At 45.5% G+C, this 12,954-nt stretch overlaps 1 protein-coding gene across 1 annotated transcript in view; it reads right to left on the bottom strand.

Annotated features, from left to right (window-relative positions):
• Positions 1 to 461: 461 nt before the first annotated feature.
• Positions 462 to 12,954, bottom strand: part of LOC115462415 (protein brambleberry-like) — a 45,378-nt gene continuing 32,885 nt past the window's right edge. The window contains exons 8-9 of the mRNA XM_030192430.1: positions 1,460 to 1,674; positions 462 to 1,138 (exon numbers count right to left, since the gene is read on the bottom strand). Coding sequence (XP_030048290.1) covers positions 1,079 to 1,138; positions 1,460 to 1,674 — 275 coding nt within the window. The 3' untranslated portion in view covers positions 462 to 1,078. The remainder of the gene's footprint in view (positions 1,139 to 1,459; positions 1,675 to 12,954) is intronic.

Below are 12,954 nucleotides of genomic sequence, written 5' to 3'. Positions count from 1 at the left end.
CAGAGCAGCTGTAAAATTTCCTTGTTAAATTAGGGTTGCTCTGGAGCTGTGCATCCTGTGGAATACACATCTGATTACTAATGAGCTCATTGTAATATATTTGCATGGAGTTTTCAGTGGCTGTTAACGGCACACGTTAGAGCCACAGAAAACCCCTTTATGCATTCCTAGCTACCTAAACGTTTGCTTTAGACTGGCAAGGGTTTCCATCTATTCTTGCACTGAATGCTACTCTCAGATCCCAAAGTACAATTGCTGGTGAGTGTTATAGAAGGCCCGTGTTGTCAATGCAGCATAAATTAAAGTGAAACCTATTTGTTTCAGTCTATTTCCAGAGAGCAGGACTGTAGCTATAGTGAAAAAGGGAGAGCACAAGCACTATGACTGTATGATGCAAAAAAATCTCTCTGCAGAACAAAATACACACACACGCACCAAGTTCATATCAAGACAGGGTTAAGATAAGGTTTTTAATAGAAAAAAAAATAACACCAAAAAGAAAATCACCACAAATACATTTTAAAAAGGCCTCTCTCATCATCTTGATTGCTCTGGTTTGTGCTATAATCTGTCCATTAACACTGCCGTGAGATGGCACTGGCAACCTCCTGCTTCAAAGGTGCAGTGACTGCTCCTAGTGGCATTTCAAACATTAAAAAGCAAAACACTGATTCCACCAGCTAGATCCCAGGTTACATGATACAGAATTAAGCATTCAGCCCTACTCCATCACAGGTCTAGTGTTACAATTCCTAGCTAAAACACCCTCAAGTTAAAAAACATATCACTTATTCCCACATTCAGGATTACCACTTTGAGCTGCACAAGGATGGAAAGAACAGCCTAGTGTATCCAAAACACTGTTTTAGTCCCCCATCCTCTTCCCACTGCATGTGAAACATGCACGCAAGTCAACCAAAAGGTACAATGCAAACTACAGAAGTCCAGTCCATCTCTGAAGAACAGAATGCTGGGATGGAGGATAAACTACAGTTAATCCAGCTCCTGAGGGGTTTAACATACACCACAGGAAGGGGTACACTTCTTTTTTATATTAATTATGCCTTCTAGAAGACCTTCATTTCACTCTGACAGAGCCTGCAACAGATGTCCGGTTCCGTAAACTGTATCTGGATTGCTGTGGGTGTAAGGGGAAAGATTCAGAACAGGTATGTGGAGCAGGGGCCATAGCAGATATGGATTTACCAGAGAACTCTGGGAACTCACATAAGTTGCCTCACTCTCCTATCTCTCATTGCTGTCATCCTGCTTCCGCCATAACCTACATCACAGGTACCTCCATACCCCCTTAAACAGATATATGCTAGCCAATACCATTCAGTGCCATGCAACACATCATCTTTGGGATACAAGTTGTTGCTCTAGGTATTTTCCCTGTCCCCTCCTGCTGCTCTAGCATACCTACTCTTCCACTCTTTTATTAATAAAATTAACTCACAGATTCCAGGGACACTGGGACACTGTACACAGCCAGCTCTGCCTTATGTCTGCCCTTGCGGCGTGATGGAGACTCTTGAGCTCGGTACACAGCTGATTCTGCCCTGTAGGATGATGGAGACTCTGGGATGCTGCACACAGCTGGTTCTGTGCTGTGGCTACTCCTCCAATGTGATGGAGAGTTGCTCCTTTTCTTTGGGGTTATGGAAGACTTGGCTGCAGAGAAAATAAAAATGTTTACTATTCTGCAGATGTCAAAGAGGTAGCAGGACTAGGTGCAGACCCCAACTTCTTTAAAAGTTATCAAGAATCACCTGATACATTCAACTTGTTCTTTACCCCGGATTCTATAAAATTGGGCACACAAATGTTCGACTAGCATGCATTTTGGGTACGCATTATATAGAATAATGCCAGTTGCTTGCCTAACTTAAGTATCAATAGCAGCCCTTAAGTGGTGTTAATTGGTGCTAATTGGCACAAATTTGTAGTTTTTGTATATCTTACCACCCTCTTGGCCCTAAAAGGGGGGGGGGGGGGGGGGGACTGAACAACTTAAGAGACTGAAAGAAAGCCCTTCTGGCAAAGGAAAACACTCCAGAGATTAGTTTTTCTCTTTTATTATAATGCTAAAATTTATTAGAGTAAATAAATGGTTGCAATAAAATATTGTTTTATCCCAATATTACAGAAAATTGACTTCTTATTTATATCAGTCTAAATTTCAGTATAAGAAAAATAAAATCTCTGGTGTTTCTGTGTATTTCCCTGGAAGCTTAACAAAAATCTGACTGCCACAAAATGTACTTGTCAGATTACTGAAGCTTAATTTTGTCCAATCACTTAATGCCTTATATTTTCTCTCTTATCTGGAATTCTTCAACTCTGACCTCTAAGGTCACCTTCACATAATTCTGCTTCTTTGATATTTTTCCCAATTATCCATCATTTGTCCTTTGCAATCTCCCTCCCTTGAATACTTATCACTCAAACTTGTCCTTCACTGAAAATGTCTCTGTATTAATTCAGTCTGTCTGAAACAAACAGAGGTTTTAAAGTTTATGGCCTATTATTTTAGGCCAAGCAAACCTGTCTGTTAACTTGGCCCTGAGAAAGCCAAATAGACACAGGCTAAAGCTATAGATCATAGATAAAGTAATAAGATAAATATACAAAGCAGGCTGATCTGCAAAACCAAACAGCTCTATACTAAACAAGTTACACTGCAAAGGTATGCAGAGTCGACCATGTTGCTGCCTTGCAAATATCTGTATAGACAGTAAGGTAGTCTCCGCCCAGGATGTTGCCGTACACCTCACAGAATGGATCACCATTGAGCCCAGTTTTTTTCAACAGCTGAAGACCTTGGGCACTTTGGCATTCTTTTGTTTTTCTTTTAACTATGGATTTTTATTAGAATTAACAAACAAATACAGTCATCACATCTCCAACATGAACAGATTGCAGAATGTCTCCTCCCCTGCCCCCTATCCCCCCCCCCCCCCCCAAGAAAACCACAACAAATTCCCACCAAGAGGCACAGTGAGTTCTTTGGCACACACTCAACTCCACCACTTCTCCCCCTCATCCCTCCCAAGCAGTCCATTGCTTTAATTCCATCCAGTCTCTCCAATATTGTTCACAGTAATCTTTCCATTGGAAAATCAGTCGCTCCATCTTGAGCAGCAGGGAAACTCGGCTTTGCTACTCCTGGAGAGCTGGACTCAATGGTTACAATACACACTTCACTGCTGTATTGTAAAGCCCCAACAAAAACTTGAGGAGACTCAGCAAAACCTACCCCCACCCCCTTCTGTATCATCTGGATCATCCCCTCCCAGAAAGAAATCAGAGAAGCACATGACCACCAAATATGTAGAAAGAATCCCACCTCTCAGAGAATATGACCCTCAGTTGAACAGGAGTATAGTACCATTGAGTGAAGACCTCATAGACATTCTCCAAAACCAAGACACAGGGGGATGCTTTACAGACTTCCAAGAAAATAGATTCCCATTGCTACTCTGCAAAGGAGAACCCTAAATCCTGTTCCCATGCCAGTATAAAAGACTACTAGACAAAATCAGTGCCCCGAAAATATTTATGTAACTTCTCCCATCTCTAAAGATTTATTAAATAAATCCTTAAGAGGTTGCGATAGGACTTCTCTGAGCTCTCTGAGTATCCTGGGATGTATCCCATCAGATTCTCAAGCTGTTTACAAATGCTTTCTTCCGTGAATGACACAATATCCACTCCATTCCCAGATACTCCCTTGGCAGCTGACTGAGGTCCTTCTCCATGATTTTCTTTCATGAACATCGAAGAGAAGTATTTGTTTAGCACGTTCACTTTATCCTCATCACTCTCCACATAGCCATTCTGAGCATCTTTCAGTCTACCAATTCCATTCCTATCTTTTCTCCTTTCCCCAATATATCTGAAAAAGGTCTCGTTACCTCTTGTGACAGGGTCTACAGGACATTGTACCTCACCCTTAAGGAGAATCCCTCTATAAATAACCTGGTCCACCTTAAAAAGTGTGGCTCCCACCCCAGGAGGAAGCAAGTCAGGCAGGGAGATGAGAGTGGGGAATTTAAAAGGCAGAGGCAGGCAAAAGTTAGGAAAGCCCAGGGGAGAAAGAGAAGCTCCAGTGCATGCCAAGACTGAAGACGTCTGAAAGCTATCGTTGAGGTAAGCCCTGGTTATTGAATGTTTAAAACTTTGCAAGTCGATGGAAGTCTGGCCAGAGCCAGACCTAATAATTCAAAGACAACTGCTAGGCTGTGTTTGGGGCGTAGCATGCCCGCAGCTGCGGACTGTGAGTGAACTCACCACCGGAGGCAGCTTATGGCTGTCTCACTGAAACCACCAGGGTTTTCCTTTCTTTGTCTCGGGCTCTGTGAGGAAACAGGCCCGAGAATACATGAACGTAATTATCCATAAGTGCCTTTTTTGAACTGCAGAGGTTTACCCTCGCTACAACTCAGTCCTGTGAAGGAACAGGCCCGAGAACTTTTTGTTTGGAAAATAAATACTTTACTTTGTAACTGTACCTTTTGTCCGGCTCTGTTATTCCCCTGGCCATGCCCAGCCCTCGCTCGGAGTCTCTCACTTCTCTTAGCATCTTTAGCCATTTTTTCTTCCATCTGCGCTTTCGTTAGCCGTATTTCCCTCTTCGCTTCTTTGAGTTTAATCCGATAATCTTTTCTGTGATCCTCTTGTTGCGTTCTTCTGTATTTCTTGAATGAAGCCTCTTTTGCCCTTATTTTTCCAGCTACTTGCTTGGAGAACCATATAGGCTTCCTGTTTCTCTTGTTTCTGTTTACTTTCCTTGCATAAAGATCAGTTACCAAATTAATAGCAGCTTTCAGCTTGGACCACTGCACTTCCACTTCACCTATGCCATCAGTTCCTTCTTCAGGAATTCCCTCATTTTACCAAAATCAGTACGTCTGAAATCCAGTACTTTTCAGTTTTGTACATCTTCACTCTGCTTTTGCTTATATTGTGTGATGATCATTATTACATAGGTGGGCACCCACACAGACACTGGAAACACTTCTTCTATTTGTGAGCAGTAGATCCAGCGTCAAGCCATCCCTCGTGGGTTCTGTCACCATTTATCTGAGCAAGGTGCTTTGACAGGCATCCACGATCTCTCTACTTCTTTCCGATTCTGCCGATGGGACATTCCAATCCACATCAGGCAAGTTGAAATCTCCTAACAATAATGCCTTCCCTTTCCTACCAAGCTTTTGAATATCTTCTATCAGATCCTCGTCCAGCTTCTCCATTTGTTCCAGAGGTCTTGAAGAAATATACTGTCACTTGCTTGAAATACAGGTCAATGGCTCAGGGCCCAGGCTAAGAGCTAGGCCTCTTAAAAAGCAGAATCATCCCCTCCGAAGGGACACCACCCTGTAAGTGGTGGAGGGGCTTCCGTGTTTCAATGACTCAGAGGGCTATGCTGAAGGGTTACCCATATCAGACAGGCCTCTGAGGAAAAACCAGACAGACAAAGTGTCCCCGAAACTGGAGGATCCAAGATGGCGTCGAGGGAGGATGTACGTTAGTTGAGTTCCCGTTTTACACCAGAATACCTGAAGAAGTAGGTGCGCTCCCCAGAGAATGGGGAAGAAGAAAGGCAAAGCCGTGGTGTTGCCCTCCTCGAACACGGCTGGGGTTCCCACCACTTCTCCGTCTACTTTGGAGAGATTCGGGGTCATAACGTCGGGGATATCGGTTCCTGCTTCGGGAACAGCAAGGCTTTATTGCCGAATCTCAGTGGAGAGGGAGTGACTGAGTCCCCCTGTTGGCATGACCTCTCCAAGACCCGGAAACAGTAACGCTTCGCTATGGAGGTCGACAGTGGAAACGCCTGAAGTGGGTTAGGATTTTCACCTGATCCGAGGTGGTCCTGGCGCAGCACTGACTCCAGATAATAAACCAACTGGGGGATTGGAGAGTGAGCTCTTCCCCCCAAAGATATCTGGAGCAGTTTCTGTAGAGAAATTGGACCTGGTGAAGCCAAACAATGTCACAATGGACGCACTATGGGAAGTGCTGCAGAGTGTGAATAACTCTTCTTCAGATGTCAAAAATTTTTTTAGGAATAAATATGTGATTATATCAATACTTATCTAACAAAGTGGAAGTCCAAGATAAAAAAAAATAAAGACTTTGATTTCGGAAATGGTTTCTCTACGAAAATCAGTTAATCTGGTAATGAAGGACAATTATGTTTCTTGTAAAAAATTGGAACTTCTGGAGAACCAATTAAGGAAAAATAACTTGAGAAAGATAAATTTTCCTAAAATACCCTGTATATAGAGTTATATTATTAGTGACTTTTGCTTTGATTTAGATAGGAACAATGTTTTGAAATTGTATTTCCGACATATGGCTGATAGTTTTTTTTTTGGTTCAAAGATAAATATATTTCCTGACATATCAAGGGAATTGCAGACTAGGAGGTGTGAACTCTTGGCTTTTAAGCCAAGAATCGTTGCCCTGGGTGGGACCTTCCTAGAGCGATTCCCTTGTAAGTGTTTTATTTCCTGATTACTTATTTGTTGAACCCAGGAAATTACAAGAGTTTGTGGAGTTAAAAGAACAGATGAAGAACCCTCTGCAGCAACTTCCTTTAAGTTACCACTGTACCGGCTGCAATTACCAATTAACCTTCCTCCCTCCGAAAATATGAATTGTAAGATTAACCATTCAGTGTTTTTCTTATTTTCTTTGAGATTGTTTTCCTGATCTTGGATCCCCCAATTGTGGACTAACAAAGATGATATTTTTCCTTAATGTTTGTTTTAATTGATATTTTCTCTTTTCTTTCCCATTTATGTATTGGACATAAATGTAATATAAAATGAATAAATAAAATAATTAAAAAAAAAAAGCAGAATCATCTCTGATACAAACTATATTTCACTGCAGCTCAAGCTGAAATGAGTTCCCAGAGAGCTAGGCCTGTAAGAATTAGAGATCACCTTTGACACTGTTACATTTTACTGTAGCAAATGCTGAAGTAAGTGCTCAGAGAGCTGACAGAGGGTGGAGGGAATCTACTCTGTAGATAATAAGGAGACTGGCACCAGGGCCGTGCCTAGGGTCTCTGGCGCCCCCCTGCAGACTATCAGTTGGCGCCCCCCCCCCCCCGTGAAAATGATCACGCCCCCCCCCATGAAAATGATCGCTCACCACTTGCCACACTGAAAGGAATTGTCAGCAATATTCTTAGAAACAAATTGCTATACATTGCAAAATAAGATAGCAGATGTAAATTCTCAAAGTGGACATATTCCAAACGCTAAAATGAAAATAAAATAATTTTTTTCTACCTTTGTTGTCTGGTGACTTTCTTTTTTCAATCATGCTGGTCCAGTATCTGATTCTGCTGCTATATGTCCTCTTAACTCCATTTCCAGGGCTTCCTTTCCATTTATTTCTTTACTTTTCTCCTTTCTTCTTCATTTCTTGCTCTATATCCATTTCCAGCAATTTCTCCTCTCTCCCTGGGTCCTGCCCTCCCATCCATGTCCATTCTTGTCCCTCTCTGCCCTTCCCTCCTCCATCCATACCCAGCAATCCTCCTCTCTCCCCTCCCCTCCATTTCCAGCAATTTGTCCTCTCCCTGGGCCCCCATGTCCATCCTTGTCCCTCTCTGCCCTTCCCTCCTCCATCCATAGCCAGCAATCCTTGCCTCCTCTATCCCCTCCCCTCCATTTCCAGCAATTTGTCCTCTCCCTGGGCCCCCATGTCCATCCTTGTCCCTCTCTGCCCTTCCCTCCTCCATCCATAGCCAGCAATCCTCTCTCCCCTCCCCTTCCCTTCCAGCAATTTGTCCTCTCCCTGGGCCCTGCCCTCCCATCCATGCCTCTCTGCCCTTCCCTCCGCACCCTGGGGCCTTTAAATCTTTTACTTCCGGTCGCAGCAGCGTCAGTGAAAGCGGAGCGCTGCCGACGTCTCCCTTCCCTTTGCGCTCTTGGTTCCCTCAGTGTCCGCCTTCTTCTGACGTCAGAAGAAGGCGGGACACTGAGGGAACCAACGAGTGCAAGGGAAGGGAGACGTCGGCAGCAGTGGCGTAGCTAGGGTAGTTGACACCCGGGGCCGGTCATTGTTTAACACCCCCCCCCCCCCAATCCAGTACTAGGCATACCGAGAATACAAAACACTCACGACCTATAGAGCAATTTTACCATACCATAAGCAGTCATTTCTACGAGTTACACAAGGAAAAGGAAAGCATCTTAAACACTACAGTGAGCACTAGAACATCAATTCACCTATTGTAAAACGAAACCAGACAGAATAGTACAGATCGTAGATCCTGCACAGTCAATGCCAACTGAAAGCCATGTCTTTTTCAAACACAGATACACCCTAATCCACTATAGGATAAGTAATCATAAACTTTCTATTTAGACAAAAATTAAACTGAACCCCCGATGCCAGACTCTGCATACAATGCAACACCACAGAAACAGAAAATGTCCCCTAGTACTGTGCAAAATATAAAGACAGCAGATGTAAATTTGAAAAAACTAACAAATACCAATCACCACTTTACAAATTAACAAATAGAAATAAAACAAATACAGAAAATAAAATAATACCATTTTATTGGACTAATACATTTAGCTTCCAGAGGCCAAAATCTCCTTCCTCAGGTCAATACAGTATAGTGCTGTTACAGTATCCTATCCTGATCTGAGGAAGGGGGTTTTGTTCTCTGAAAGTTAAGTCAAAATGTATTAAAATTAGTACAATAAAAAGATTACCTTATTTACATGTTCTATTTATAAACATTTATTAACACAGCTAAAATACTATATCCTAAAGCAAAATAATAAAAATATATATTTACAGTTTGTTGTCTTTGGTTTCTGCTTTCCTTATCTTCTTTTCACCGTCTTCCTTCCATCCAGCATCTGTCTTCGCTCTCTCTCTGCTCTCAAGTGTCTGCCCTCTCTAATGTCCCTTCCATCCACATCTGCCCTCTATTTCTGCACCTTCCATCCACCATCTGCCCCAGTCTGCCATCTCTCTCTCCCCCTTCCATCCACCATCTGCCCTCTCTCTCTCCTTTCCCTCTAGCATTTGCCCTCTATCTCTGCCCCCTTCCATCCACTGTCTGCTCTTTCACTCCCTTCTATCCACTGTCTGCCCTTTCTCTCTGCTCCTTCGATTCACCATTTGCCCTCTCTCTTTCCCCCTCCCATCCATTCAGGGTCTGCCCTCCCTCTCACTCCCCATTCCATCCAGGATCTATCCCCCCTCTCTCACTGCCCCCTCTTTTCGGCTCCCAGTTCCCACCTGCGGCTGCCCCTAGTTCCAGATCCATTGATTCTCCCATCCACCCCTGCCCCAGGCATGACCCCATTCTCCCTCCTGCTCACTTTTCAGACCCCAGTTCCAGCTCCATGCCCCTTCTCCCATCTGTCTCCCACCCAGTCCCTTCTGCCCATCCGAGTCCCCCTCACCCCATCTGTCTCCCACCCAGTCCCTTCTGCTATCCAAGTGCCCCCACCCTCACCCCATCATCTGTCTCCCACCCAGTCCCTTCTGCCCATCCGAGTCCCCCTCACCCCATCTGTCTCCCACCCAGTCCCTTCTGCTATCCAAGTGCCCCCCACCCTCACCCCATCTGTCTCCCACCCAGTCCCTTCTGCCCATCCGAGTCCCCCTCACCCCATCTGTCTCCCACCCAGTCCCTTCTGCTATCCAAGTGCCCCCCACCCTCACCCCATCTGTCTCCCACCCAGTCCCTTCTGCCCATCCGAGTCCCCCTCACCCCATCTGTCTCCCACCCAGTCCCTTCTGCTATCCAAGTGCCCCCCACCCTCACCCCATCTGTCTCCCACCCAGTCCCTTCTGCCCATCCGAGTCCCCCTCACCCCATCTGTCTCCCACCCAGTCCCTTCTGCTATCCGAGTCCTCCCCCACCTTCACGGTCACCCCATCTGTCCCCCACCCTCACCCTGCCTCGTCTTCTCCCTTCCTGCCACCCGTCTTTAAAAAGAAATTGCCGACGCGATAGCGAGCGCAGCACCTCGTGTGGAAGTAAAAGAAGCGAATCCGATCATCTCATTGGGCCTTCCTTCACTGACCCGCCCTAGAGGAAATAGGAAGTTGCGTCAGAGGAGGGCGGGACAGTGAGGGAAGGCCCAATGAGATGATCGGATCCGCTTCCTTTACTTCCACACGAGGTGCTGCGCTCGCTATCGCGTCGGCAAATAAATTTAAAGGGCTGGTGCGGGGGGTGCCAGGATGAAGAGCAGCGGGAGCGGCGGCACCCCCCTTTCTGGTGACACCCGGGGCGACCAAAAGATTTAAAGGCCTCGGCGGGGCGAGGGTAAGCACCGCGGCGGCGCCCTCCAGAGGTGGGCGCCCCCCTGCGGCGCTTACCTCGCTTACCGCATCGGCACGGCCCTGACTGGCACCTACAAGACGTCATGAACAAGATTGCTGTGGTTATGTAGAGATAGTACTGGGTCAGCTGCACCCTGGGTGAGAACATCCAAAGGAGGGGGCTAAGGGAAGGTTTGGGGATAATGTGGAGTCATCTCACAAGATGCGCTCTGAGCATATCTTGTTTATACTTAGAGCTTGATAACATGTGAAGTCATTTTGATCAACTGATAAGGGCCAAGAGCCCTGGTGCCAAAGCTAGGGTCCATTGAAATGAATAGGGCCAAAATAGTATATAAGGAGCAGTCTGAGGGGTATTAGAACAGAAGACTTCAGAAGGCTCTAGACGGCAGAAGAGGGATCAGATTGCACCTGCTGTGTGATCCAGAGATGGATGCCTGATTTGCCTGTACTGCTATTGGTGAGATTGTAATAAACTATCTTCTTATATCCCAGCGAGTCCTTCTGATTATGCAGTTTGTTAATTCCTAGACTGTGTAAAGAGCAGTCTGGGGAGGATGAGGTCAGAGTAATTGGTGGGAACACGCAGATTAATTACAGTCTGTAGCTAACACCCATGTGAATACAGGTTCCATCTTTTCTCTTTCCAGAACAATCCATATAGCTTCTTCCTTTTCCCAGGTTCCCTGCATTTCAGCCGCTCCGATATTGTTTCTCACATACAGTGTCACTCCTCCATCTCTTCGACCCTCCCTATCCTTCCTAAAAAGATTATAGCCTGGTATGGTCACATTCCATTCATGGGAATCATTGAACCACGTCTCTGTAATAGCAACAATATCATTTTGCTCATTGCTTTCCATGTGCTAAGTGAGTTTTGATGGCTATCTATATTTATATGATCTTTCCCTCTGCCATCATGTTTTTTCTAGAGGTGACTTTCTGAATTCCCTTGTTTCCTTTTGTCACCCCCACCCCTCTGTCTGAATTTGTCCTCAAGGATCTTTTTTCCAGTCACAGAAAGATGTAGCCCATCATTACAGTACAGCCTGTTATTTTTCCATGCATTACCACATCCTACTTTGTATCTAAAACCTTACAACAAGATTCGAGCCACTTATTGAATTCCACTGTTTTACGTAGTCTTTCCTCTCCCTTCCCACATGTAGGAATTATGTCAGAAAAAGATGCAGTCTGAACCAAAGACTTTAGTCCCTCCCCTTGCTTCTGTGCTCTAAACTTGTTATTGTTGGCTAGATCATTTGTCCCCAAGTGGATTAAAACATCAGTATTTGAATCCTTGCTTTCTTCTCAGATCACATTCAGTATTTGGTTGGTACTTCTGGTAGCTGACGATCCTGGAAGGCATTTCACTAGGTTGGGAAAATGGAGTCTCCTAGATGTAATAATTTTCTGCTTTGCACCGAATTGACATTGTTTTAGGGATGTTTCCTGGACTGTGCTATATTCCTTGCCTCTAGTTCTTTTCTCATCATCATAATGCTACAATGCAGCAAAGGAATTATACAGGGACAAAAGTTGGGAGGGTGAATGCTTCTGTGTCACAGGTCTTAATCTTCCTGAGCCTACCATGACCCATCCAGGGGCGTAGCTATGGGTGGGCCTAGGCCCACCCAATTTCAGCCCAGGCCCGCCCACTCAAGCACAATGCAGCAGCAGCCTTCTAGCATATGGCAGACAGACTGACAGAGACGGCACCCAACCGCTCGCACTCTGACTCAGCTGATTCCTGAATCCTTCCAGCCCGATTTCGGCTCAGGCCCGCCCCACCACGCCACCCAAGCAAGCACACATACTCACTCTGACAGACTGCAGCAGCGGAGGCTGGAGCTGAGCAGCCTAGCGTAAGCACTACCCCACGTCGCGGGCACCCACTCGGCTCAGGACAGGGAGGGCCGGCTCAGCTGATGATCTCTCTGGCGCATCGTGTTCTCTTCTTCCCATCCATCCTACGCGGACGTGGATGTGCGCAGCGGCAGGCGTGCTCATCATCAGCCTCGCTCTCGCTCCGTCCATCGTCGGCTCGCTCGGCCTCGTGGCATCTGAGTGCAGTGCTGTGCTGCAAGTGCACGAAGGGGGTTGACAGTGCATCCCTCTTTTAAAGAGCTCTTTCAGGATTCTTGGACCCCAGAGCTGAAGACAAGATTGGAAAAATTCCTGTCTGTGATGTTGAAAGCAAGCAGTACCCCTCGGCTCTTCACGTTATATAAGGACAGTAGACAGAGCAGCAAAGGTACCGCACTGCAAATGCTTTGTAATGTTACTCTTCCAAGAGACACTTTGATGCGTGCATGGCTGAATGAGAGGGTGCTCTTTCCCTAATAAGGTTAATGCAGTTGGTGTGCCCTCTCCTTGGGTAGAGTTGCCAAAGAAAAACCTGACACCTGCCCTGCCCATGCTCCTCCCTTGTCCCACTCTCATGCCACGCCCCAGTTCAGTATTTTGCCTTCATATTTTTTGATTTCTAGTTCCTTGTGTCGTGTCATGTGTTTTTCATGTGTGATCAAGGTGCAGTATTCTGCTAGAGTGTAGTATTTGCAGCCCTTTTTGTTTTGCTTTTTTTTCACGAGGTAGTGTATTGGTGTTTTAGAGCCT

Source organism: Microcaecilia unicolor, chromosome 2, assembly GCF_901765095.1.
Source record: "Microcaecilia unicolor chromosome 2, aMicUni1.1, whole genome shotgun sequence".
Taxonomy (NCBI): Eukaryota; Metazoa; Chordata; class Amphibia; order Gymnophiona; family Siphonopidae; genus Microcaecilia; species Microcaecilia unicolor.
The sequence above is the reverse complement of the archived record's forward strand: the minus strand, read 5'-3'. Positions and strand labels throughout refer to the sequence as shown.